We start from the raw sequence: 24,137 nt of genomic DNA on the forward strand, positions 1-24,137 counted from the left end.
CCAGAGCTGCACTCACTATTCTGCTGGTGGAGTCACTGTGTACATACATTACTTATCCTGTACTGATCCTGAGTTACATCCTGCATTATACTCCAGAGCTGCACTCACTGTTCTGCTGGTGGAGTCACTGTGTACATACATTACTTATCCTGTACTGATCCCGAGTTACATCCTGTATTATACTCCAGAGCTGCACTCACTAGGCTGCTCTAACTTAAGGTCCTTTTACATGTAACGATCGTCACTCAAAATTTGTTCAAATGTCCGAAAATGAGTGATACGTTACATGTAAACGCAAGCAGTCATCCATTTTTTTTTTTAACGATGGATTTCAGGTCTGCCCAAAATCCATCACAAGTATTAGGCTGGGTTCACACGGGGCGTATTCCCGTCGGAAATCTCGCGGTTTGGCCGCAGCAAAAACCGCGAGATTTCCGCCGGGAGAACCGCCGCGGAAAAAGCCGCAGCGGCTTTGAAGCGGCCCGGCTGCTCGCTTTTCCTTTGCAGCCGGCGCTCCCATAGAGGAGAGCGCGGCCGTGACGAAAGTAAATAATAAACAGGAAACATGGAAGTTTGTGAGCGTGTTGTGAATCAATTCTTCATGGTTGTGTGCTTTATGGTTCCCCAAGAAGTTCCTTACAGCAGAGACAAAACCACACCAGGCAGATGCTTCGGTCAGTCATGACTTTACTAAAAATTGGAATCGTTGATGAGCTTTCGAATTTCAGGACCATTGAAGACTCCTGCTTTCAGTTTTTTACTACTGAGTCCAGGGAAGGATTTGCAAATGTACTTGAAGCAATTACACTTTTTGTCCAAGGCCCTATATTGCTTCATGAGGCCTAGCTTTATATGAAGCGGGGAGAATGATTTTTTTCCCTATCAACCAAAGGCTCGTTTATGATGCTCGCTGCACGGACTGTCATATTTTCCCTTGAAGGCTATGTCCCCTTTTTCCAATGATCTTGCTTCTCCTACTAGATGAAGCATGGGTACCTTGTGTATCCACTTTACTGCCCAAGTAGGAAGTTGACCATCTTCAAATCAACAAGTGGGATAGATGCACAGTGATTACCATTGTGTAATAGCATGGGCTTCTCTACAAAGAGTCGCCAGTCTTCTGGTCGATACTCTGGAAGACCAGATGCTTGCTTAGACAGACTGAGGTCTTGTATTAAAGGGGTTGTCCCGCGAAAGCAAGTGGGGTTCAGCACTTCTGTATGGCCATATTAATGCACTTTGTAATGTACATTGTGCATTAATTATGAGCCATACAGAAGTTATAAAAAGTTTTTTACTTACCTGCTCCGTTGCTAGCGTCCTCGTTCCCATGGAGCCGACTAATTTTCGCCCTCCGATGGCCAAATTAGCCGCGCTTGCGCAGTCCGGGTCTTCTGCTGTTCTCTATGGGGCTCCGTGTAGCTCCGCCCCGTCACATGCCGATTCCAGCCAATCAGGAGGCTGGAATCGGCAATGGACCGCACAGAAGAGCTGCGGTCCACGGAGGTAGAGGATCCCGGCGGCCATCTTCACCGGTAAGTATAGAAGTCACCGGAGCGCGGGGATTAAGGTAAGCGCTGTGCTGTTCTTTTTTTCAGTCCCTGCATCGGGGTTGTCTCGCGCCCGTTTCGGCGCGGGACAACCCCTTTAATTATGAGCCATACAGAAGTTATTCACTTACCTGTTCCGTTGCTAGCGTCCCCGTCTCCATGGTGCCGTCTAATTTCAGCGTCTAATCGCCCGATTAGACGCGCTTGCGCAGTCCGGTCTTCTTCCTTCTGAATGGGGCCGCTCGTGCCGGAGAGCTGCTCCTCGTAGCTCCGCCCCATCACGTGTGCCGATTCCAGCCAATCAGGAGGCTGGAATCGGCAATGGAACGCACAGAGCCCACGGTGCACCATGGGAGAAGACCTGCGGTCCACCGTGGGTGAAGATCCCGGCGGTCATCTTCGCAAGGTAAGTAAGAAGTCACCGGAGCGCGGGGATTCAGGTAAGTACTATCCGATTTTTTTTTTTAAACCCCTGCATCGGGTTTGTCTCGCGCCGAACGGGGGGGGGCTATTGAAAAAAAAACACCCCGTTTCGGCACGGGACAACCCCTTTAAGTCACTGATTTCTGCTGAGGTGTAGAAACACGGGCTTCATATTCAGTAATGTTACATTCGCAGTCCTGCAAGTCTTCAACTCCTGACGATGAAAGTTTAGGAAGTGTGGTAAATACTGGCACTGGATCATCTTGGCTGTGTGGCACAGGTCGCCTTGCTGACTCCTAATTAGGATACTTCCACTTATGTTTCTTGTACCTGTTGATGCCTTTTACATTCACAACACAAACACAACAGTCGCCATGGTGATTTCGTGGCTCTCTCCATACCGTGGGTACTCCAAAGTTTAAACTTTTCATAGACCCTCCACACAAGTTTTTTGAGGAGCCCAAGACTTATCTTGGTCCCCAAGATGAATCCCAAAATATACAAGATATGCTTGCTTTACAGAGTCAGTGATGTTCTTTCTGTCCCTCTGAGGAGTGTATTCACCCCAAACATAACAGAACTCGTCAGGGCAGTTCATGCAACCTCTGTGTGAAGAACTCATATTTCACAAAAAGAAAAAAAAAGAGAAATTGTGAAATTAATATTTAATTTGACAAAATATGATGTTACCCACAAATAAACAGTAAAACAGAAGTTAAGAACCAGAAAGCTTCTCCTGCATAAGTCGGCGCAGACCGGTAATGTCAGAATACAAGGCTTATTCCATGAACAGCTATCTTTCACTCTTCGGCTGAAGGATGACTTTTAGGTGAGCTTAAAATTCATTGTTCAGCTGGAGAGAGATAGCAGGCACAGCACACTGTCTTCTCCACGGGAGCAACTGATTACATTGTATTCAGCTGACAGCCCGCAACAGCCTATGCTAAGACAATGCAGCTGAGTGCAAAGTCCAAACCACAAGCTGGGATTTGTAAACAGCTGCTGGAGGATCATTTACATGCACATGAAAGTAATAAACTGCTAATGGACATTAGTGTCCACTAGCAGTTTATGCAAAACGATCGCTAAAACTGTCAATCTTCCAATCGTTTGAAAAATTGTCTTTGCGTGTAAATGGGCCTTAAGCACATCCTAGGGCTGCTACTGAGTTTACTTAGCTAATGAGGGAAATGGAGTGATTGTCTGTGCATGTAATTTTAGGCAAAACCATAGCTAAATCTTTCAAGGTTTCGGCAGTTTGAGGGATTATCTTTGTGTGTAAAAAGGCCTTTAGGATCAGTATAGGGTAAGTAATGTACACACACAGTGACACATCAGCAGAATAGTGAGCACAGCTCTGCAGCACAATAGGCTCCACCAGCAGAATAGTGAGTGCAGCTCTGGAGTATAATACAGGATGTAACTCAGGGTCAATACAGGATAAGTAATGTATGTACACAGTGACTCCACCAGCAGAATAGTGAGTGAAGCTCTGGAGTATAATACAGGATGTAAAGGCTCATTTACACACAAAGATGATCGCTCAAAATTTGTCATAGGGAGAATGACGATTTGAGCGATCATTTTGCATAAGCTGCTAACTAGGCACTATTGCCTATTAGCAGCTTATTACCTTCATTTGCATGTAAATTAGCCTCCACAGCTGTATGCAGAGAACAGCAGGTGGTCTGTTCTCTGTATACAGTTCCTTTATTTTGCCATGGGGCTGCAAGCCGAATACAATGTTATCAGCGCTCCCTGTGGAGAACACAGCCTGTGTTCCCTACTATCAGCTCTCTCGCTCAATGATGGATTTTATGTTCACCTAAAAATCATTGTTTAGCCGAAGAGTGAAAGATGGGAGCATTTACACACAACGATTATCCCTCAAACAATGGCTTTTGAGCGATAATCGTTGTGTGTAAATGGGGCTTAACTCCGGATCAGTACACGATAAGCAATGTATATATACAGTGACTCCACTAGCAGAATAGTGAGTGCAGCTCTGCAGTATAATACACGATGTAACTCGGGATAAGTACAGGATAAGTAATGTATCTAAACAGTGACTCTACCAGCAGAATAGTGAGTGCAGCTCTAGAGTATAATACAGGATGTAACTCTGGATAAGTACAGGATAAGTAATGTATGTACACAGTGACTCCACCAGCAGAACAGTGAGTGCAGCTCTGGAGTATAATACAGGATGTAACTCGGGATAAGTACTGTACGTACACAAGGACTCAGGAGCAGCAGCAGATTTCTGACATGCATGGTCCTAAGACACAATGGGGGAAGGGGTGATGACTGATACATTACAGGACACATTGACATTGGGGAATGTGGTGGCAGAAGCTAGGACATGTAGGAGCAGCGTCCATGCATCCAGTCCACAGCTGCACTCACACTGAAGCACATGCCATGGGCAACCAATGGAATCCTGGGAAATTTGTACAATGGACACATTGTTTACATGTGTAGAAATACGACATCTGGAACAAAGTAACAGAAGACAATAAAACTGAGCTGCCACTAGTGGGAACACGAGAAAGGGATGAGACTGAGACAGGGGACAGTGTGAAGATGTATCAGTAGGACATCTGCTGCCTCACTATGTAGGATAGTGCTCCGCGGGGGCGGGATCAGGTCCAGGTTTCACCTCCTCCTCATTGGCCCCTTTCAGTCCACACCTACTGTCAGATACCTCACACATAGTTTGTGATCATATCTAATCCCTTGTAAGGTTCACTGGAGACTCCGCCTGTTAACCCCTGATGCCTGGAGCCCTCACACACCAATCAACATGCAGTGACCGCTCATATGCAAGGTAAATAATAGAACTGTACAAAGTGCGATATAAATGAGCGCCATGCAAAGTCCTGCAGAAATGAAAAACAGAAATGGCATAAAACCTGCTTCCTGCAGGAGGAGCGGGATGTGGTGAATTGACCCGCTGGGTCCAGCTCCTTACTCACTTTCACCTTGTTGCCCAGACCCTCCATGGTTTTACACTGGCCGTTTGCCTCCTTGCCGTCTCGTTTTCTCATGCGCAGCGTGTGCCAAGAACATGACTTCCTGTTGTACCAAAAAACGAACCAATCAAATTGCAGAACTGAAATGAGAGCGACAGGGCGCCGTCCACACAGGGCAGGATCCTAATAAGAAGCTCAGAAAACATTTCAAACACACATCATGCAAGTTAGATGGACAGTCATGAGGCGCGGACGTGACTCTGTACTCGCATCTGATACCAAGCATATCTGTTACAGAGTCAGAATGCCATCATATAAAGTAATACAAGCAATCAATATAAAACAAGAGCAAATTATACAGAGTTAGCAAGTTATACAGAGTCAGCAACCAACCACATGTAAATCAGAGAATACCACCATCACTGCCCCCGAGGTCACAGTGCTAGCCAGCATCACTGCCCCCGAGGTCACAGTGCTAGCCAGCATCACTGCCCCCGAGGTCACAGTGCTAGCCAGCATCACTGCCCCCGAGGTCACAGTGCTAGCCAGCATCACTGCCCCCGAGGTCACAGTGCTAACCAGCATCACTGCCCCCGAGGTCACAGTGCTAACCAGTATCACTGCCCCCGAGGTCACAGTGCTAACCAGTATCACTGCCCCCGAGGTCACAGTGCTAACCAGTATCACTGCCCCCGAGGTCACAGTGCTAACCAGTATCACTGCCCCAGAGGTCACCGTGCTAACCAGTATCACTGCCCCCGAGGTCACAGTGCTAACCAGTATCACTGCCCCCGAGGTCACAGTGCTAACCAGTATCACTGCCCCCGAGGTCACAGTGCTAACCAGTATCACTGCCCCCGAGGTCACAGTGCTAACCAGTATCACTGCCCCCGAGGTCACAGTGCTAACCAGTATCACTGCCCCCGAGGTCACAGTGCTAACCAGTATCACTGTCCCCGAGGTCACACACATGGGCCGTGACGTGTTTTGGGTTGATGTATGACTGGTTGTTGCTGGCCTTGTGTGTTACATGAAACTCCTATAACCGGAGATGAGTGAATTGTTCACCCTATTGCAATCAGTGGGAGGAGCCAATAATATGACCATGTCTTGTGTTCTAGAACCCCATCTCATGTTCATCATGTTCTAGAACTTCACAATCTCAAGAATTCTAGAACCTCATCCTCTAACCTCATTGTTGCATACCAGCTGCTTTAGAATGTTTTAATGGTTTATTCATGTTCCTGAACCTAGGCACTTCTGTGTTCTAGAACATTAACACATAATCTAGAACCTCTTCCTTTTGTTTTTCAGAACCACCTACTGTCATCTCATCAGCACATACAAGCTGTTCGGAGCATCAGACTGTGTGTTCTTGTTTTAGAACCTTAGTTTGTTTTAAAACCCAGTATTTTTTTCCTCGTGTTCTAGAATCCCACAATCTATACCTCATGTTCTAGATCATCATCATCCAATGTATTCTACCACCTATTCCTTTTTACCTCCTCATCTCATGTGTTCTAGAACATCATCTTTTACCTCATGTTCAAGAACTTCATATCACGCATGTCACCCAGTTCTTTCTTTGCACGCCCCACTTTTCTCCATCTTCAATAATCTTATTGTTTTGGCCACATCTTCTACAACCCAAACATATCTCCACCATGAGTTTTAGAGCCTCATCCAAAGTCTTCAAGATCATCTCTCCCCATGTCTCCTAGATCCTTATCATCTGTCCAATGAGTTCTAGACCTTTATAACTCTCCCCTTAAGTACTAGATCTTCATCATTTCTCCCTGCAAGTAATACACCTTCAACTCTCTTCATGAGTTCTAGATCATCATATCTCCCATTTGGTTGAGATCTTTATCATCTTGCCTTTTATGAATTATCCCCACATATCTAACCTCACCATCTCGCCCCATCCTCACTAAGAGCTCCATCCATGTTCTGCACATCAGCCGGGCGTTACTTGGGGCTCCGGTTGTGTTTATCGGTGTGGCCCCCGGAGAACGGTTAGTGCAAACACCATGCACAAAGCATCTCATGTGCTCAAAAACACGTAGAACTTCAGTGTTATATCTGCACAGGAAATCATAAATCTGTACAAAGTGATTGTGAATCAGCAGTGAGGCAAGATCATATCATCATAGATCAGGAGGTGATGGTTCCCAGGATTAGAATGGCTGGCATGTGCTGTTGGGGCTTCATACAAAGATACAACGCCAAAGTCTCATCTATGATAGATGATGTCCCACGTTATCTAGAACTTTCAGATTTAAAGGGGATGTCCAGGATTATAGAAATATCAGAGAATGGACTGCATTAAGGTCACTGAATGTTGATCCTGGAGGTGGGTCCAGCTCTGCAGGGGTGTTGCTCATTATGGATGCATAGGGGATACAGGTATAATTACATAATCCTGGAAGACCCTTTAGAACACAAGTACAACATGTGGGAATAACATTTCTTGTTGCGGCTATAACCTGAGTTTAAAGGGGTTGTGCCACAATTACAAGTTATCCCTTATGCGCAGGGTCAGGGATAACTTGAGAATCATGGGAGTCTCACTACTGAGACCCCCGCGATCTCGAGTATGAGACTCCCATGTCCCGCTGTGCCGGTCATTGTGGGACTACTGCAGCCCCCGCAGTGTGGAGGAGTCTGGATGGAGAGCTGGTCATACAGCAAACTAATGCTTCATTCACTTTCAATGGGACTGTGGATACAGCTGAGAGGCTTGGCTATTACCATCAGCCCTATTGCAATGAATGGAGTGCCGATCATACGCCCTCGGCAGCGCTTCATTCACAATGACTTCACTGCGGGGCAAAAGCGACTGCAGTGACAGGCAGAGGGGGACATGGGGGTCCCGTTCCTGAGATTTGCAGGGGTATCAGTGGGTGAAACCCCACCTATTAGCAAGTTATTCCCTATCCACAGGACTTGTAATTGTGGTACTACCCCTTTAAGTTACAGAACATCCCAGAGCCATGGAGGGTGCATATGCTGCAGGTGCTCCTGGGTCCCAGTAGTGTAAATGGCCCTCATACAGACTTTAGATTGGGACCCAGGAGCTCCATTTTGCCCTCTGACCCCAAGAACCTCCTACCCATGCTGGTTAATAAACTAACATTAGAACACCAGAAAAATCACCAAATGAAAAAAAAATTAAATAAATAAATAAAAATAAAAAACAAAAACATAAGTGCCTGGCGCCGAGGAGACGGCCGTCCTGGTGAAAATTTATTTTACATATTTAAAATAGTACATTTAAAATTAGTTACAATACAGGTACAATGATGAACATTGCGACTAGCATTATATTGCACGATCTGACGTCATCGATAGGACTGAGGTTCTTTTTTTTCTCTCTTTTCTCTTTTTTTTAAATAGTGCAAAATACTTTATACAGGAATGTACTGGGGGGGAGGGGAGGGTCGCGCAAAACAAAATATCTTACAGGTTTTACCGTGAACATATATATTAAAATGAACAGAAAATAAAAGTCCAAAGAAAACGGAAAAAAATGACAGCTGTACATAGAAATTGCCACAGACAACAGAATAAATCTCCTCGTTGAGGAGCCTGGCTCAGTCCCAGAGTTTTATCATACAGTATGGTAACATGGCACATAGTCCAGTCCGGGGGGGCGTTCCGCGCTCTGTACGAGGAAGCAGCATCATCTATACAGAACTCGTCTTTACCGTTTAGCGGTTTCTGTACAATTATTAACAAAAAAATAAAATAAAATATAAAAAGAAATAAAAATAAGGAGCGTTCTGCACGACGCCGGCTGCGCCGCAGGCTCCACATTCAACTCTTCTTCCAAAACTGTGAAAACAACCAGCAGAAAATCCCTCTAATCCACACACTGCGCCCGGTCAGCACTTACTTGATGCCTCTGTCGTTACTGTCAGCAGAAGGTTTAGTAATGTGCCCCAAAATGGAGCCAGGGATCCAGCCTTCAGCTGCCGGCGACTGATCGTTGGACGGCCGGTAGACCAGGAACATGTTCTGCTGGTTGACGGCCAGGACTTGTACAATTTCCCCTTGGTAGACGCAGATCTCATTCTCCTTCAGTGCATAGTAATCTTGGATAACAGCCATGGAGGTTGTCCCGTTACACCCGGCCAGCTCGTTCTGCAGGGGTGGATCAGGAAAGAAGGGGAGGGGTTAATCTTGTGGAAAGGGCAAAGTTCTCCTGCAGGTATGTCAATTGCCATCCTCCTCCTGAAGGGACAAGTTACTTTATATCAGCACACAGCAATGGTTACAGACTGCAACAATGTAACAATAAGTATCATGGCTCCTACATGTACACATTAGATCTCCACCTCTCAGTGGATACTTGCATCAATCTAGTCTGTACAGGAAAAGCTTAACTGCCCCCAAGACTGGAATGGATGTAACCTGTCTGATTCTTGTATGCTTGGGAGATAAGCAGCGCTGCCGACATATGGTGTCCACCTACTAGATCTCCCTTTAAAATGAAGCTTTAAAAAAAAAAATAAAAAAATAAAAAGGGTTTTCAGTTTTTCCAGAAACAGCAGCACATCCGTCTACGAGTATTGTTCAGTACTCAAGCAGATAGAGATGAACTGCAATACCAGACATGGCCTATGAAGAGATGTGGCGCTGTTTCTGGAAAAACTGAAGACCCTATTTTCTAGTCCTGGAAAAAAAAGCCTTTAATGAAATAACCCGCATGTTTGACTGAATTAGCTGCTATCATTATAAAGGAGTCACAGGAGGTACAGTACCAGTCAAACGTTTGGACACACCTTTTCATTCCAGGGTTTTTCTAATTTTTTTACATTGTAGACTAATATTACAGACAAGAACACATATGGAATCAAGTATTAAAAAAAGAAGAAAGCAGAATACGTGAGTATTTTAGATTATTCTCAGTCTCCCAATTGTGCTTCTATGATAGGCTTGCACGCTCTGGGTATTCTCTCCATCAGCTTCATGAGGTAGTCACCTGGGATGGTTTTCAATTAGGAGGTAGACCTTCTCAACAGTTAATTTGCGGATTTTTTTGCCTTCTTAGGGTGCTATTATATGAGCGCTAGCAACTGCTGATAAATCCCGTGTTTTCCCGACAATTGCCAGGCTGTAAATAAACTACAAGTAAGGACGCAGCCTGGCATTTAGCGCTATTACCTGAGCATTACCAGTATTCATGTAATAGTGCCCTTAATGTGTTACCTCTGCTGCAGAGAAGTTCATTAAAGTCATCAGCCTCAGAAACCACAAATCACGGCACCTCGGATTACAGCCCATATAACTGCGTCACGGAGATCAGGTACACAACTCATCATCAACTGTTCAGAGGAGACTGCAAGAATCAGGGCTTATGGTGGATTGTTGTAAAGAAGCCACCACTGAGGAACATCAACAGGAAGTAGAGACCTACTTGGGCCAAGAAACACAAGGAATGGGCATTGGACCAGAAGAAATCTGTACTTTGGTCTGATGAGCCAAAATGTGAGATTTTTGGTTCCAACCACCATGTGTTTGTAAGATGCAGAAAAGGTGAGCGGTTGATTTCTCCACGTGAAGCATGGAGGGGGTGTGATGGTATGGAGGGAAGACTAAGACTAACCAGTATGGCTACCACAGCATTCTGCAGCGACACGACATCCCATCTGGTTTGCACTTAGTGGGATGAACATGTATTTTTCAATTGGACAATGACCCCCAACACTCCTCTGGGCTATGGAAGGAGAATGATGGGGTGCTGCCTCAGATGTCATGGCCTCCTCAACCACACGACCTAAACCCAATTAAGATGGTTTGGGATGAGATGAACCACAGAGTGAAGAAAAAGCAGCCAATAAGTGTTCAAGAGCTCTGGAAACTCCTACAAGACTGTTGGTAAACCATTCCAGGTGACGGAGAGAATGCAAAGAGTGTGCAGAGCCGTCATCAAAGCAAACGGGGCGACAGTGAAGAATCTAAAACCTTCTGGTGTGTTTAACACTTTTTTGTTTACTATGTAATTCCATATATGTTCTTCATGTCTTCAATATGAACCTACAACGTACAGTCGTGGCCAAAAGATTTTAGACGGGCACAAATTTTGGTTTTCACAAAGTTTGTTTCTTCATTGTTTTTAGATCTTTTACTTAGATGTTTCTATGGTTACTGGAGAACAGTTATAAGCACCTCAGAAGTTTTTAAGCTTTTATTGACAAATACATCAAGTTTAGGCAATGACTCCATATTTACAGTGTTGACACTTTTTTTTCAAGACTTCTGCAATTCGCCGTGGCATGCTGGATATTAGGGGGCTTCATCAGAGAAAATAACTTTCCCCCAGTCCTCTGCAGAGCAATCCTTGCACAGTAATGTCTCTGATGAAGCCCCCTCAAGACTGTTTGGGACATCTCGAAAAAAGACTGTCCAAAGAAGAGAAGGTGAGCGCTGCCATGAGTCCTGTGTCATTCCAACAGTAAGGCATCCTGAGACCATTCATGTGTGGGGTTACTTTTCATCCAGAGGAGTGGGCCTAAGACCACTGCCATGAAGAAAGAATGGAGGAACTTCTCCCAAGCATCCAGGAGCAATCTGGTGATGAACAATGCTTAATCCAGCATGAATGGAGCTCCATGTCACGAGGCAAAAGTGATAACTAAGTGGCTCTTTGAACAAAACATTGAAATGTTGGGTCCGTGGCTGGGAAACTCCCCAGATCTCAATCCCATTGAGAACCTGCGGTCAGTCCTCAAAAAGCGGGTGGACAAAAAAATCAGAAATTGTAATAAACTCCAAGCACTAGAAGGAATGGGTTGCCATCAGTCAGGATTTGGCCCAGAAGCTGACATCCATCCTGCCGGGGCGAAGTGCAGAAGTCTTTGAAAAGAAGGATCAACACAGTAAATATTCAGTTTTAGGCCTAATACACACGGACGTATTTTTGTTCTGAATTCCGCAGTAATGTCCGTCCTTAGCATGCAATGTGAAATGATTCTTCCATGCACACCAGTAGCCATCACTTGAGATTTCTGCTCAAGGAGGAAGAATCGCAGCGTGCTCTATTTTTGTGCGAGACTTGCAATGAAAGACGTCCGTCCCGCGGCGATTCTCAAATATCAATTTCAAAATCGCCACGGATCCGGTTCATCACCGATGCGTCATTCCCTGCCCCGCGCATGTGCGTCGGTGCGACAGCCGGCACTGACCGGCATCCGAACCAGCCGTGTGCATGCGGTCTTTATCTAAACTTGATGTATTTATCAATAAAAGTTTAAAAAACTTCTGAAATGTTTATAATTCTACTTCCATAGAAACCATGGAAACATCTGAGTGAAAACCCAAATTTCTGTCAGTCTCAAAAAATTTGTGCCCCAACTATAAAACATAAAAAGCCATGAAAGGGTTGTCAAAACTTAAACAGTACTGTAGCGGCCCCCAATGTGAGCAATGGGGATCATGTGACTGTGTATAGTTGACCATTTATGTGTGCTGTCAGATATCTTCCCCGGGTGACTAATCCCCGCAGACGCCGCTTTCTCCCTACCCTGACATGATGTGTAATATACATCTCCCTGTTAGCGGTCCCTCACAAGAGGCTAATGCATTACCTGGCAGGAGTCGTACTTGTCTGCCGTCTGGTACAGATCATAACCCGGGCTGCCGTTGGAGGTAGGTATTTTCCTTTGCGGTAATGATGGATTCCGGTGGGGTAGATTGACACATTTTTCGGAGCCCATGGGCGTGGTGGAGAGGGGTCTGTTGCTGGGGGTGGGCGCCCGGCTCATCTGTGGCTTGTTCATGGCTGCGTTACTTTCCTTGCGCTGGTATTCTATCGGTGATTGCAGTGCTGCACGCGGTACAGAGAGGAAAGCGGAGTCAGGTCATGTGATCACCAGAACGGTCGCAGGAAATATCTGTAGTGGTGACAATGAGTCTCTAGGTGCCGGAACACCAGGAGAGGGCGCTAACATCAACGGGGCAGAAAGCAGAACGAGGTTTTCTAGTTTTAGGTCCATCTGGTGAGGACCTGCCCTGATCATGTCCAGCACATGTGCAGAGGAAAGAGAACCGATACACTGTAACAAGCTCTACAGCTCTGTCAGTTAGATGTCATCAACAGGTAAACTATGAATGTTCCTATTCACTGACAGTAAGCAGAGATCATAAACATGGTGAGGAACTGAAACGACCCTAACAGCCCGGCATACATCTCACAGGTGTTTGTCACAGTGTATCAGTGTAGACAATGATCTATGGAGCAGCACAAATCTCGCTTCTGTCCTGACAGTTTGTTACAATGTATCACAGTGCAGGATGTTTATCTCATAGATGACTGCCTAGCCTCCATACAGTGTAACAAACCTTCAGCTGTGAGAAGTTTTAGATGATGATAGGTTTTTTGATACAAACAAGAACATTTCCATATGCAGACATTGCTTGCAGTCAGTGAATAGAAACAACTAGCTGTTTACCTGGAGAGAGAGATTCTGCCATGAATGACCTAATTCTTCTCACACAGCTGAGGGTTTGTCACAGTGTGTCAGTGTAGGTAATTATCTGTGAGCTAAACACAACAGCAGCACACATCTCTGTCCTGTTGTGGTCTCTTGGCTGATCGCTCTTACTTACACTGACACAATGTAGCAGCCCCCCAGCTTTGTTTTCCATAACTGACAGCAAGCAGAGGATCTAGAAAATTCTAAGAAATTGAAATCCAAAGTAGCAGATTTTTTCATAACACAAAGGGATTAACGTGAGTCGGATCGTCCTTTTAACACTACGGCTGCCATACGAGACCAACAAGGTTCAGTAGGAGACTCCGGACCCTATGAGCGGCGCAGGCAGTGAACAGGCGGGTCGCAATATTAAGGTGGTAGGAACGCAGCGAGTAAGCGGCATTGTACAGGTGAGTGAGCAGGCGATTTATAGCGACTACCGGCAGGCACACGTCTTCATTCACACGCCACACGCTCAGTAACATGTTAGTATGAAGAGAGCGACTTACTGGGAGAAGGGGACGGGCGCAGCCATGAGAGGAAGAGAAGCACAAGAGTTAACAGGACAGTGACAAGACGAGAGGAAAAGCAGCAATTAACACATTCATAATGCAGTCACATTAACCCCTAATGATACTGCAGAGCAAATATGGCTGCCATTACAGCTCCCATCCCGGCTGGCACAGAGATCAGTCCGTCTAGTACATTCCCTGTTCCTGTAATGCATAAAGAGGCTGAAGTTGGGGAAAGATGAGTGACAACCAAGGAAGAGGCTATGGCGACCATACTAGTCATCACCCAGACCCTGCGGTGTGGCATCAGAACTAGAGGTCGTCGGCTCTCAGAACTTTCTGTACTAACTCACATTCCTGGGTGTTGGGGCGCTACACTGCAATAAACTCCAGGAGGTCCACTTGTTTACCATGGAGAGTTATCAGCTGTGCGGAGCGGATCAGTAGCCCCTCCCCCATCCCATAAACGGCTTCTGAAAACCGAAGAGAGTCCTCGGAGCTGCCGTTATTTAACACGGTCCCGTCATTGCACAGAGTGAGCTTGGTGGATGTGCCGAGACTGCGGGGTCCAGAAACATCCCATTATGGCTTATAAAAGGCCACAAATATTTGCTAAATTGAAAATCATTAGAAACTGCAAAAAAAATAGTCCAGAAAAAAAACCCGAAGTTAATAATAAAGAAAGAACAATCATTGCAGACGTGACGTCTGGCCATAAACCCGATCTAATTCTACAGCCCATAACTAGTCCGTGCCCTCGCCCCGCCGAGGTACATCACTGACCCCTCCTGCGTCCCACTCACCGTTGAGGAAATCTCTCTGGGTCTCCAGTACTTGGCTGATGTCCTGCACCCAGGCCTGCTTGATTTCAGCGTTGGCGGCCTGGAGAATGACCCTCTCTGAGGTCTCCCTGCTCATTAGAGCGAACTTACAGGGATCGTTGTCAATGTTTTCTTCCAAGATGAGGTAATTCATCTAGAAGAGGAGAAACAAGGTGATGCTGCGTCCGTGAGAGCACAAGAGGATGTGCGGCGGGCAACAAACAATAAAGCCCAAGTCTATGACACCTTCCTGGGAAGGAGTGCTACGGAGACCTCCGCAGAGAGCTGGAGTGCTACGGAGACCTCCGCAGAGAGCTGGAGTGCTACGGGGGACCTCCGCGGAGAGCTGGAGTGCTACGGGGACCTCTGCGGAGAGCTGGAGTGCTACGGGGACCCCTGCGGAGAGGTGGAGTGCTACGGGGACCTCCGCGGAGAGCTGGAGTGCTACGGGGACCCCTGCGGAGAGGTGGAGTGCTACGGGGACCTCCGCGGAGAGCTGGAGTGCTACGGGGACCTCCGCGGAGAGCTGGAGTGCTACGGGGACCCCTGCGGAGAGGTGGAGTGCTACGGGGACCTCCGCGGAGAGCTGGAGTGCTACGGGGACCTCCGCGGAGAGCTGGAGTGCTACGGGGACCCTCGCGGAGAGCTGGAGTGCTACGGGGACCCCCGCGGAGAGCTGGAGTGCTACGGGGACCCCCGCGGAGAGCTGGAGTGCTACGGGGACCCCCGCGGAGAGCTGGAGTGCTACGGGGACCCCCGCGGAGAGCTGGAGTGCTACGGGGACCCCTGCGGAGAGCTGGAGTGCTACGGGGACCCCCGCGGAGAGCTGGAGTGCTAAGGGGACCCCCGCGGAGAGCTGGAGTGGTAAGGGGACCCTCGCGGAGAGCTGGAGTGCTACGGGGACCCCCGCGGAGAGCTGGAGTGCTACAGGGACCCCCGCGGAGAGCTGGAGTGCTACGGGGACCCCCGCGGAGAGCTGGAGTGCTACAGGGACCCCCGCGGAGAGCTGGAGTGCTACGGGGACCCCCGCGGAGAGCTGGAGTGCTACGGGGACCCCCGCGGAGAGCTGGAGTGCTACGGGGACCCCCGCGGAGAGCTGGAGTGCTACGGGGACCTCCCTGGAGAGCTGGAGTGCTACGGGGACCTCCTTGGAGAGCTGGAGTGCTACGGGGACCTCCCTGGAGAGCTGGAGTGCTAAGGGGAACCCCCTGGAGAGCAGGAGTGCTACGGGAACCCCCTGGAGAGCGGGAGCGCTATGGGAACCCCTGGAGAGCTGGAGCGCTTCGGGGACCCCCTGGAGAGCTGGAGCGCTACTGGGAGCCCCTGGAGAACTGGAGCGCTACTGGGACCCTCTGGAGAACTGGAGCGCTATGGGGACCCCCTGGAGAACTGGAGCGCTACGCCCCACAGAGAGTTGCTCGCTGACTTCTGGGCCAGAGTTCTGCAACCCTTCTAGGGAAAACTTAGTGACAAAATGGGAAGGTGCTCTATGAAGGGGAAGATCTACAATCCCCAGGGGAAAGTTCTATGACACAATCAAGAGGGGCTTTACGACCCCTCCACCCACGGGGAGCTCTATGACCCTGCGGGAGAGGCTTTATGACTCCATGGGTAGATATTCTGTTCCTCACCTTGATGCCTCTTTTAAACATGTATCCCGGAGTGGAGGAACCTTTCCGGAGAAGTTCACTGAAGATGACAATCTGCTCAAACAGGAAAACTCTTCTCTCCTTGGGTCGAGACTGGAGACCAGATTCTTGCTCAATGACGAAGAACGTGTCCTGCTGGAGGAGTTTGCCCTGGGCGGTCAGTTTACCCTGGAGATGAGAAGAGCGGCATTATAAACAGTATACACACATGCAGGTATTATACACAGCGCTGCGGTATATCCCCCAATGAGAGCAAGACATTGGCAGGATGGGAAAATCTCGGTAATCCCTGCAGCCACCAGCAGGGGGAGCTACTTGTCTTAGCCATTTTAGTGTCATCTTGGGAAGTGAAGAAAGCGAAAATCAAAACTACACAATCTGATTATGCTTCACACCTCATAGTAGCGAGAGGATGTGGATAATCGCAGACAACTATGAAGAATAACGCCACACAATAAATGCGCATTTGCCTGACTGCGTACGGAATGTGAGCCCGCTGCCTCAAAATAAACCCGTCCAGCCGGTTCTCACCAGGAACTAGTATACGGAAAGCACCATGTCCGTAATGACCCAGCGATGACAGAGATGACTTCACCGAGCATCACACGATACTGACAACTACTGGATTTATGGGGCGCTAATATTTATACAACCTGCTATTCCAAGCAGAGATCAGGAGTCTCACCTCGAATCCCTGAAGCCTCCCCAGGTTCATCATGTCGTTGCAGCGTTTCGGTACAAGGCACATTAACTCCACGGCTTTCTGCAGAAAGAGATTAAATCATCAGTTAGCAGGAGTTGCATGTCCCTCTCTGACGGCTCCACCTGTGTGTCAGTCTTCACTCTTTCATTCTATTCATAAACCAGTACACTGAGGACGATCAGGGCTGTAGTTCCACCACGAGATAATGGAGTCCTGGGAGGGCAAAGCGACTACAAATGATAAGCAATGCTGCATCTGGGGAGGGGATCTACTGGGGGGCATTTGCAATGGGGGGCTGTCAATAGACTCCATGATTCTTATTTCACAGGGATTTTCAGCCAAAGCTCCAAGAATGACTTTTCTCAAGATGCCCGATTACAGACAATGGATTAAAAGAGGGTGACACATCGTGCCCAGCGGGTAATACTCTCAGCTTCCAGTCAGCCATGCATCCCCCCCCCCCCCTCCTCCTCCCAAGACCAACCTCGATCTCTGCGCACTCCAGACCGGCCTTCTGGCTGAACTTCAGAAAGTCCTGAAACAGAGAAGACGATGATGAAGATGAAGACTGCAGCCTCCGGAGAGCATCGACAAGACGCTCCTATGACAAGGACCGGAGATTACCTTCAGCAGCAGCTGGTACTTGGTGATCCGCTGGATCGGTTTAATGAGGAAGTCGCTGATTGTGAACCGCTGGTTTATTTCTTGTTTCACTTCCTGCCAAAAAAAAAAGAAACCAATTATAATATCCCGTTATCCTTAAAAACGGATCCCAACCGTATCGCACATGGAGCCTGCGGATGGAGAATGACCCCCACCTGCCGGGATTTACATGTCACCTTTATGAGGAAGGAAAAGCCCATAAAACATGAGAGGTTTAATCCGACAGGTGACAACAGGAAGCACCTGGAGCCGAATATTTACCCATAAACTTCCTTATTGAGTGACAAGGACGAGAAATATGTCAGGTAAATAACGGCGGTTACATCATGGCATATCGTCAGGACCCAGCGAGGCGACCGCTTGTGGCAATACACAATACGAGATACAGTAGCAGAATGAGCTGCAACATTGTATCACATGGCGGAGGGGAGATCGCTACAGGAGGGACGGGTGTCAGAGACTGGCTCTATTATACTTCAGGGCTAAACTCACAATTCTGCTGGCTTCAGAGTGAAGCTGTGGAGTATAATACAGATTAAGGCCGCACCAGTCACCCTGCGTACCTACATTTTCTGTAATGCACATGGCTGTGGCAGTTTGCCATCGGTCATGCGCAGTACAGTTTTCTTTTTCCTCTAGGTTTGTATTTCCCATGCCGCCGCTAAGCGTTGATGCGGGTACCCGCAGCCCATAGGCGATGTTAATAGCGCATGGGCTGCGGGCTGGACGGCCTCTATTGGCTTTAATGGAGGCTGTCAGAGCGGAGTCTGCAGCAAAATAGAACCTGCTGCGATTTTCCCTCCACTTGCAGAATACGCGAATAGTATCGGCAAACGTAAAGAAAAAAAATAAATCAAAAATTCATGCCTTTCAATGCCTCAGTTTTGCCACGGATCCTCCGCGTGGACGACGATTGTGGATTCTACAATTGGAATCCGTCCGTGTGAGACTTCCCTAAATAATGTAATCTGTGTACACAGCAATTCCACCAGCAGAATAGGGAGTGCAGCTCTGGGGTATAATACAGGATGTAACTCAGGGTCAGTAGAGGATAAGTAATGTATGTACACAGTGACTCCACCAGCTGAATAGTGAGTGCAGCTCTGGAGTATAATACAGGATATAACTCAGGATCAGTACAGGATAAGTAATGTATGTACACTGTGACTCCACCAGCAGAATAGTGAGTGCAGCTCTGGAGTATAATACAGGATGTAACTCAGGATCAGTACAGGATAAGTAATGTATGTACACAGTGACTCCACCTGCAGAATAGTGAGTGCAGCTCTGGAGTATAAAACCGGATCTGTATGTATACAGTGACTCTACTGTATATGAGGATTATATCTGTATATACCCTCTATAATATTCAGGGGCTCACTTTGTTGCAGAACATGACCTATACAGAAAAGGATCTTTTCTTACCTCAAAAAAGGAATCGTACTCGGCAACCACATATTCGGAGCGCGGTTTGTTCTGGCAGTAGACCACGTACATGTGCAGCTTCCTCTCCTGGAAATAGAGCAACCAATGAATATTAATAATACAGTACTGATGTCACGCTGTCCCCAGCAATACGGCGCCGCTTCCCTCGCCATAGCTATTATAATTGGGTTTCTTTCATTAATTTGATAAGAATTCTCTGCTGCTGACTGACCCCGTGTGATCTGGTGCCGTGTATGAGTATACGCAGTCAAGACAAGAGAAAGTATAATTACATGTGCGAGTATAGACCGGACTTTGGGCGTAACTATGACAACCATGAAAAAAAACTGAAAAAACAAATCTCCATTCTTTACGCGGCAGGAACAAGGTTTATATTACACAGTGACTTCTATGGCGCCCCCTACTGCCCGTATAATCAGTACATCCCGAGGGCACAAATTATATAGACCTGGGACCAATCCACTAAACAACAGTAACCAGATCCCCCTTATCCAACATCAAATCTCGGCTCCCCTCATGGCGATTGGCATGAGGTTAACCCCCAGCTCCTTCTGGCAGCCACAGGCTTCTCCAGCTTTTGTTGCTTATGCCATGGGCATCACAGCGCTAACAGTGAACCCAGGGAGATAAGCCAACTTACGTGCTTAATGAACAGTTGGGCCAGCCGCTCCGGCTCTGGGAGACATTTCTGCAGCTCCCCGAGGAAAAAGCTGATGACAAAAAAAACGAAACATTCAGAGAGAATCCTGCAGGCTACAAGGGGTTAAAAAGCACGACAATCAGACATCCGACAATTATCAGTTCTGAGGATGAAACCCAATAATCAGGATTTATAAGGTTAATGATCACAGCTTTAGGAGGGCTGATTCACACGGGTGGATGCGTATTCACTGGAATATACAGCAGATCTACTGCCTGTACATTGCGGATCGGTGCGTACGTTTCCCGTACATTGCAGATCGGTGCGTACGTTTCCTGTACATTGCGGATCGGTGCGTACGTTTCCTGTACATTGCGGATCGGTGCGTACGTTTCCTGTACATTGCGGATCGGTGCGTACGTTTCCTGTACATTGCGGATCGGTGCGCACGTTTCCCGTACATTGCAGATCGGTGCGCACGTTTCCCGTACATTGCGGATCGGTGCGCACGTTTCCTGTACATTGCGGATCGGGGCGCACGTTTCCTGTACATTGCGGATCGGTGCGTACGTTTCCTGTACATTGCGGATCGGTGCGTACGTTTCCTGTACATTGCGGATCGGTGCGCACGTTTCCCGTACATTGCGGATCGGTGCGTACGTTTCCCGTACATTGCGGATCGGTGCGTACGTTTCCCGTACATTGCGGATCGGTGCGTACGTTTCCCGTACATTGCGGATCGGTGCGTACGTTTCCTGTACATCGCGGATCGGTGCGTACGTTTCCCGTACATCGCGGATCGGTGCGTACGTTTCCCGTACATCGCGGATCGGTGCGTACGTTTCCCGTACATTGCGGATCGGTGCGTATGTTTCCCGTACATTGCGGATCGGTGCGTACGTTTCCCGTACATCGCGGATCGGTGCGTACGTTTCCTGTACATCGCGGATCGGTGCGTACGTTTCCTGTACATTGCGGAGCGGTGCGTACGTTTCCTGTACATTGCGGATCGGTGCGCACGTTTCCTGTACATTGCGGATTGGGGCGTATGTTTCCTGTACATTGCGGATCGGTGCGTACGTTTCCTGTACATTGCGGATCGGTGCGTATGTTTCCTGTACATTGCGGATCGGTGCGTATGTTTCCTGTACATTGCGGATCGGTGCGTACGTTTCCTGTACATTGCGGATCGGTGCGTACGTTTCCTGTACATTGCGGATCGGTGCGTACGTTTCCTGTACATTGCGGATCGGTGCGTACGTTTCCTGTACATTGCGGATCGGTGCGTACGTTTCCTGTACATTGCGGATCGGGGCGCACGTTTCCTGTACATTGCGGATCGGTGCGTATGTTTCCTGTACATTGCGGATCGGTGCGTACGTTTCCTGTACATTGCGGATCGGTGCGTACGTTTCCTGTACATTGCGGATCGGTGCGTACGTTTCCTGTACATTGCGGATCGGTGCGTACGTTTCCTGTACATTGCGGATTGGTGCGTATGTTTCCTGTACATTGCGGATCGGTGCGCACGTTTCCTGTACATTGCGGATCGGTGCGTACGTTTCCTGTACATTGTGGATCGGGGCGCACGTTTCCTGTACATTGCGGATCGGTGCGTACGTTTCCTGTACATTGCGGATCGGTGCGTATGTTTCCTGTACATTGCGGATCGGTGCGTACGTTTCCTGTACATTGCGGATCGGGGCGCACGTTTCCTGTACATTGCGGATCGGTGCGTATGTTTCCTGTACATTGCGGATCGGTGCGTACGTTTCCTGTACATTGTGGATCGGGGCGCACGTTTCCTGTACATTGCGGATCGGTGCGTACGTTTCCTGTACATTGTGGATCGGGGCGCACGTTTCCCGTACATTGCGGATCGGTGCGCACGTTTCCTGTACATTGCGGATTGGTGCGCACGTTTCCTGTACATTGCAGATCGGTGCGTACGTTTCCTGTACATTGCAGATCGGTGCGTATGTTTCCTGTACATTGCGGATCGGTGCGTACGTTTCCTGTACATTGCGGATCGGTGCGTATGTTTCCTGTACATTGCAGATCGGTGCGTACGTTTCCTGTACATTGCGGATCGGTGCGTATGTTTCCTGTACATTGCGGATCGGTGCGTACGTTTCCTGTACATTGCAGATCGGTGCGCATGTTTCCCGTACATTGCGGATCGGTGCGCACGTTTCCTGTACATTGCGGATTGGTGCGCACGTTTCCTGTACATTGCAGATCGGTGCGTATGTTTCCTGTACATTTGCGCATTGGTGCGTACGTTTCCGGTATATGTAATGCGCTGGTTTCATGCGTGCCAATAAAACTCGTAAGAAGGCCCAATAGAGTTCACAAATCGTTGTTAAACAAGGTCTTCTGCCCACACGCGTACAGAGGCAGCGATTACGCATGCAGCTGCCTGTTTACACGATCCCATAGACTATAATGGGCATTATCAGTTTGTGAATATGTACAAAATCTGGACACGGCGGGATCGAACGTTGCATGAAAAATACGTCAGTCTGAAGGCTTCAATGAAAGTCAATGGGGTTAATACAGAAGGTAAATACGCCGTGTGAATGAGCCCTAAAGCCTATTCAGGCAGGTGTAGTTGTGCTCCCCATTACACGTGTGGTACGGACAAGATGAGCCCCACCGCTTTGCATTGGTGTTTTCAAACAACCTTTTTTTTTTACGCACGTGGAAAAAAAACGCAGCTTGTCCGATTTTGGTCTGTATTACGGACTAAAATGGATGATCTAGAATCAATGGGACCGGATACAAATGTATTCACGGTGTATGTAAAAACAGAATCAATGGGACCTCCTGGCGATTTTTTTCCGCGCGCCAAATGAATCCGTGTGCGAAAAACTCGCAGTGAATAAGCAAAGTTTTGGTCCGTGAAAACGCTGTGCATTTCTTGGTCCGAAGCGGCATACGCCCGTGTGACTGAGCCCTTCAGTCTGGTCTTTCAGTCATGTACACACAACAAGAATGAAAACCTCCATCCTTTACACTGCAGGCCGAGTCCAGAGAACTGGAAAATGACGCAAATTTTGTGAAAGTTACAACTGCGGCGGGATAGTAAAGCGAAGACCGAATTATTTGACACTTTTAAAAAACAGGACGTCATCATCAGTCTGGTGGTGACAGCGGGCGGCGCCTGTGAGGTTGGCGCTCGCACATAGAGCCTGAGATTTGTGAATTGTTACAGTGTGAGGGACTGATACATGATAATCAGTGGGAAATAAATGGGCGACATATCCCTGTCCTCGTCTCGTTCGGCGGCGCCGTCCTCTACGGTTATTCTATGTTACATCTGAATTGTTACTTTGCTGACAGATAACGCCTGGCACAGATCGTCCAGGAACGGCGCCCGCCGTGGTGTAGCGGGCAGCGGGGGTGGTTGGTGCCGCTTTATTACAGACGGTCGTCTTAATGATTAGTTGTTGAAACATGAACAGTAAGGTCTGTGTCTCCTGAGAACAGACGGCGGCTGGGACTCCAGGAAAAGCGCGGTTTATTAACCTCTTCACTTCCTCAGAGGGGCGATCTGTGGAAGGAGTAAGGGAAGGATGCAGAGTGGGGGCGGCATCATATCAACCGATGGGTAGATATATGCCGTCATCTGCAAAAGTTGTGGCACTGACACGAGGAAAGAAATCGCCGCAATCTCAGCAGGGAGCAGAATTACCGACATCAATATTCAATGGAAATCACATCTTCCTGTTTCATGACCATATTACACACACACACACACACACACGCACGCACGCACGCACGCACGCACACACGTGTCTCATGCATGAGCGGAGCTGGACGTTACACTTACTCTTTATGCCAGTCATAGATCTGGTGGATGTTACCAAACACAATCTTATCCTTCCCGTTCATCTCCTCTGTTGAGCCTTTCTCCTGTATCCGGGGGATGAAGCCCTGTGCATGGGGACAGAGGAAGGACCATGAGTACAGTTAGAACCACAGCGCTGCACAAAGAAGTGACCAGAGCAGCAGCATGGACACTTACCTCCACCACCACACCCAGGTCCTTCACGTAGTCCCTCTCTGTCTGCACCAGCTCATTTAACACAAACCTGTAGGATAAAGCAAAGGGTCAGGATTAATGTATAAGGAAGGGGATCGGGACGCGGGCAGAAAAAGGTGACAGAGGAAAGGGATCGGGACGCGGGCAGAAAGAGGTGACAGAGGAAAGGGATCGGGACGCGGGCAGAAAGAGGTGACAGAGGAAAGGGATCGGGACGCGGGCAGAAGGAGGTGACA

General features: G+C 48.1%; 1 protein-coding gene across 7 annotated transcripts in view; it reads right to left on the minus strand.

Moving 5' to 3' along the window:
* Positions 1-24,137, minus strand: part of KALRN (kalirin RhoGEF kinase) — a 282,007-nt gene that overhangs the window by 14,839 nt on the left and 243,031 nt on the right. For 4 of the 7 annotated variants that reach the window (XM_066575303.1, XM_066575306.1, XM_066575307.1 and 1 more), the window contains 11 exons: positions 23,884-23,950; positions 23,689-23,792; positions 19,857-19,926; positions 19,196-19,282; positions 17,732-17,824; positions 17,592-17,642; positions 17,090-17,167; positions 16,387-16,572; positions 14,738-14,909; positions 12,535-12,773; positions 8,151-9,088 (listed from right to left, as the gene is read on the minus strand). In XM_066575303.1, the coding sequence (XP_066431400.1) occupies positions 8,837-9,088; positions 12,535-12,773; positions 14,738-14,909; positions 16,387-16,572; positions 17,090-17,167; positions 17,592-17,642; positions 17,732-17,824; positions 19,196-19,282; positions 19,857-19,926; positions 23,689-23,792; positions 23,884-23,950 (1,399 nt within the window). In that variant the 3' untranslated portion in view covers positions 8,151-8,836. Of the gene's footprint in view, positions 1-4,948; positions 5,049-8,150; positions 9,179-11,146; positions 11,804-12,534; positions 12,774-14,737; positions 14,910-16,386; positions 16,573-17,089; positions 17,168-17,591; positions 17,643-17,731; positions 17,825-19,195; positions 19,283-19,856; positions 19,927-23,688; positions 23,793-23,883; positions 23,951-24,137 lie in introns of those variants that run through there. The other 3 variants (XM_066575309.1, XM_066575305.1, XM_066575304.1) reach the window with 3 other exon arrangements.

This window comes from Eleutherodactylus coqui, chromosome 8 (genome assembly GCF_035609145.1).
Source record: "Eleutherodactylus coqui strain aEleCoq1 chromosome 8, aEleCoq1.hap1, whole genome shotgun sequence".
Lineage (NCBI taxonomy): Eukaryota > Metazoa > Chordata > Amphibia > Anura > Eleutherodactylidae > Eleutherodactylus > Eleutherodactylus coqui.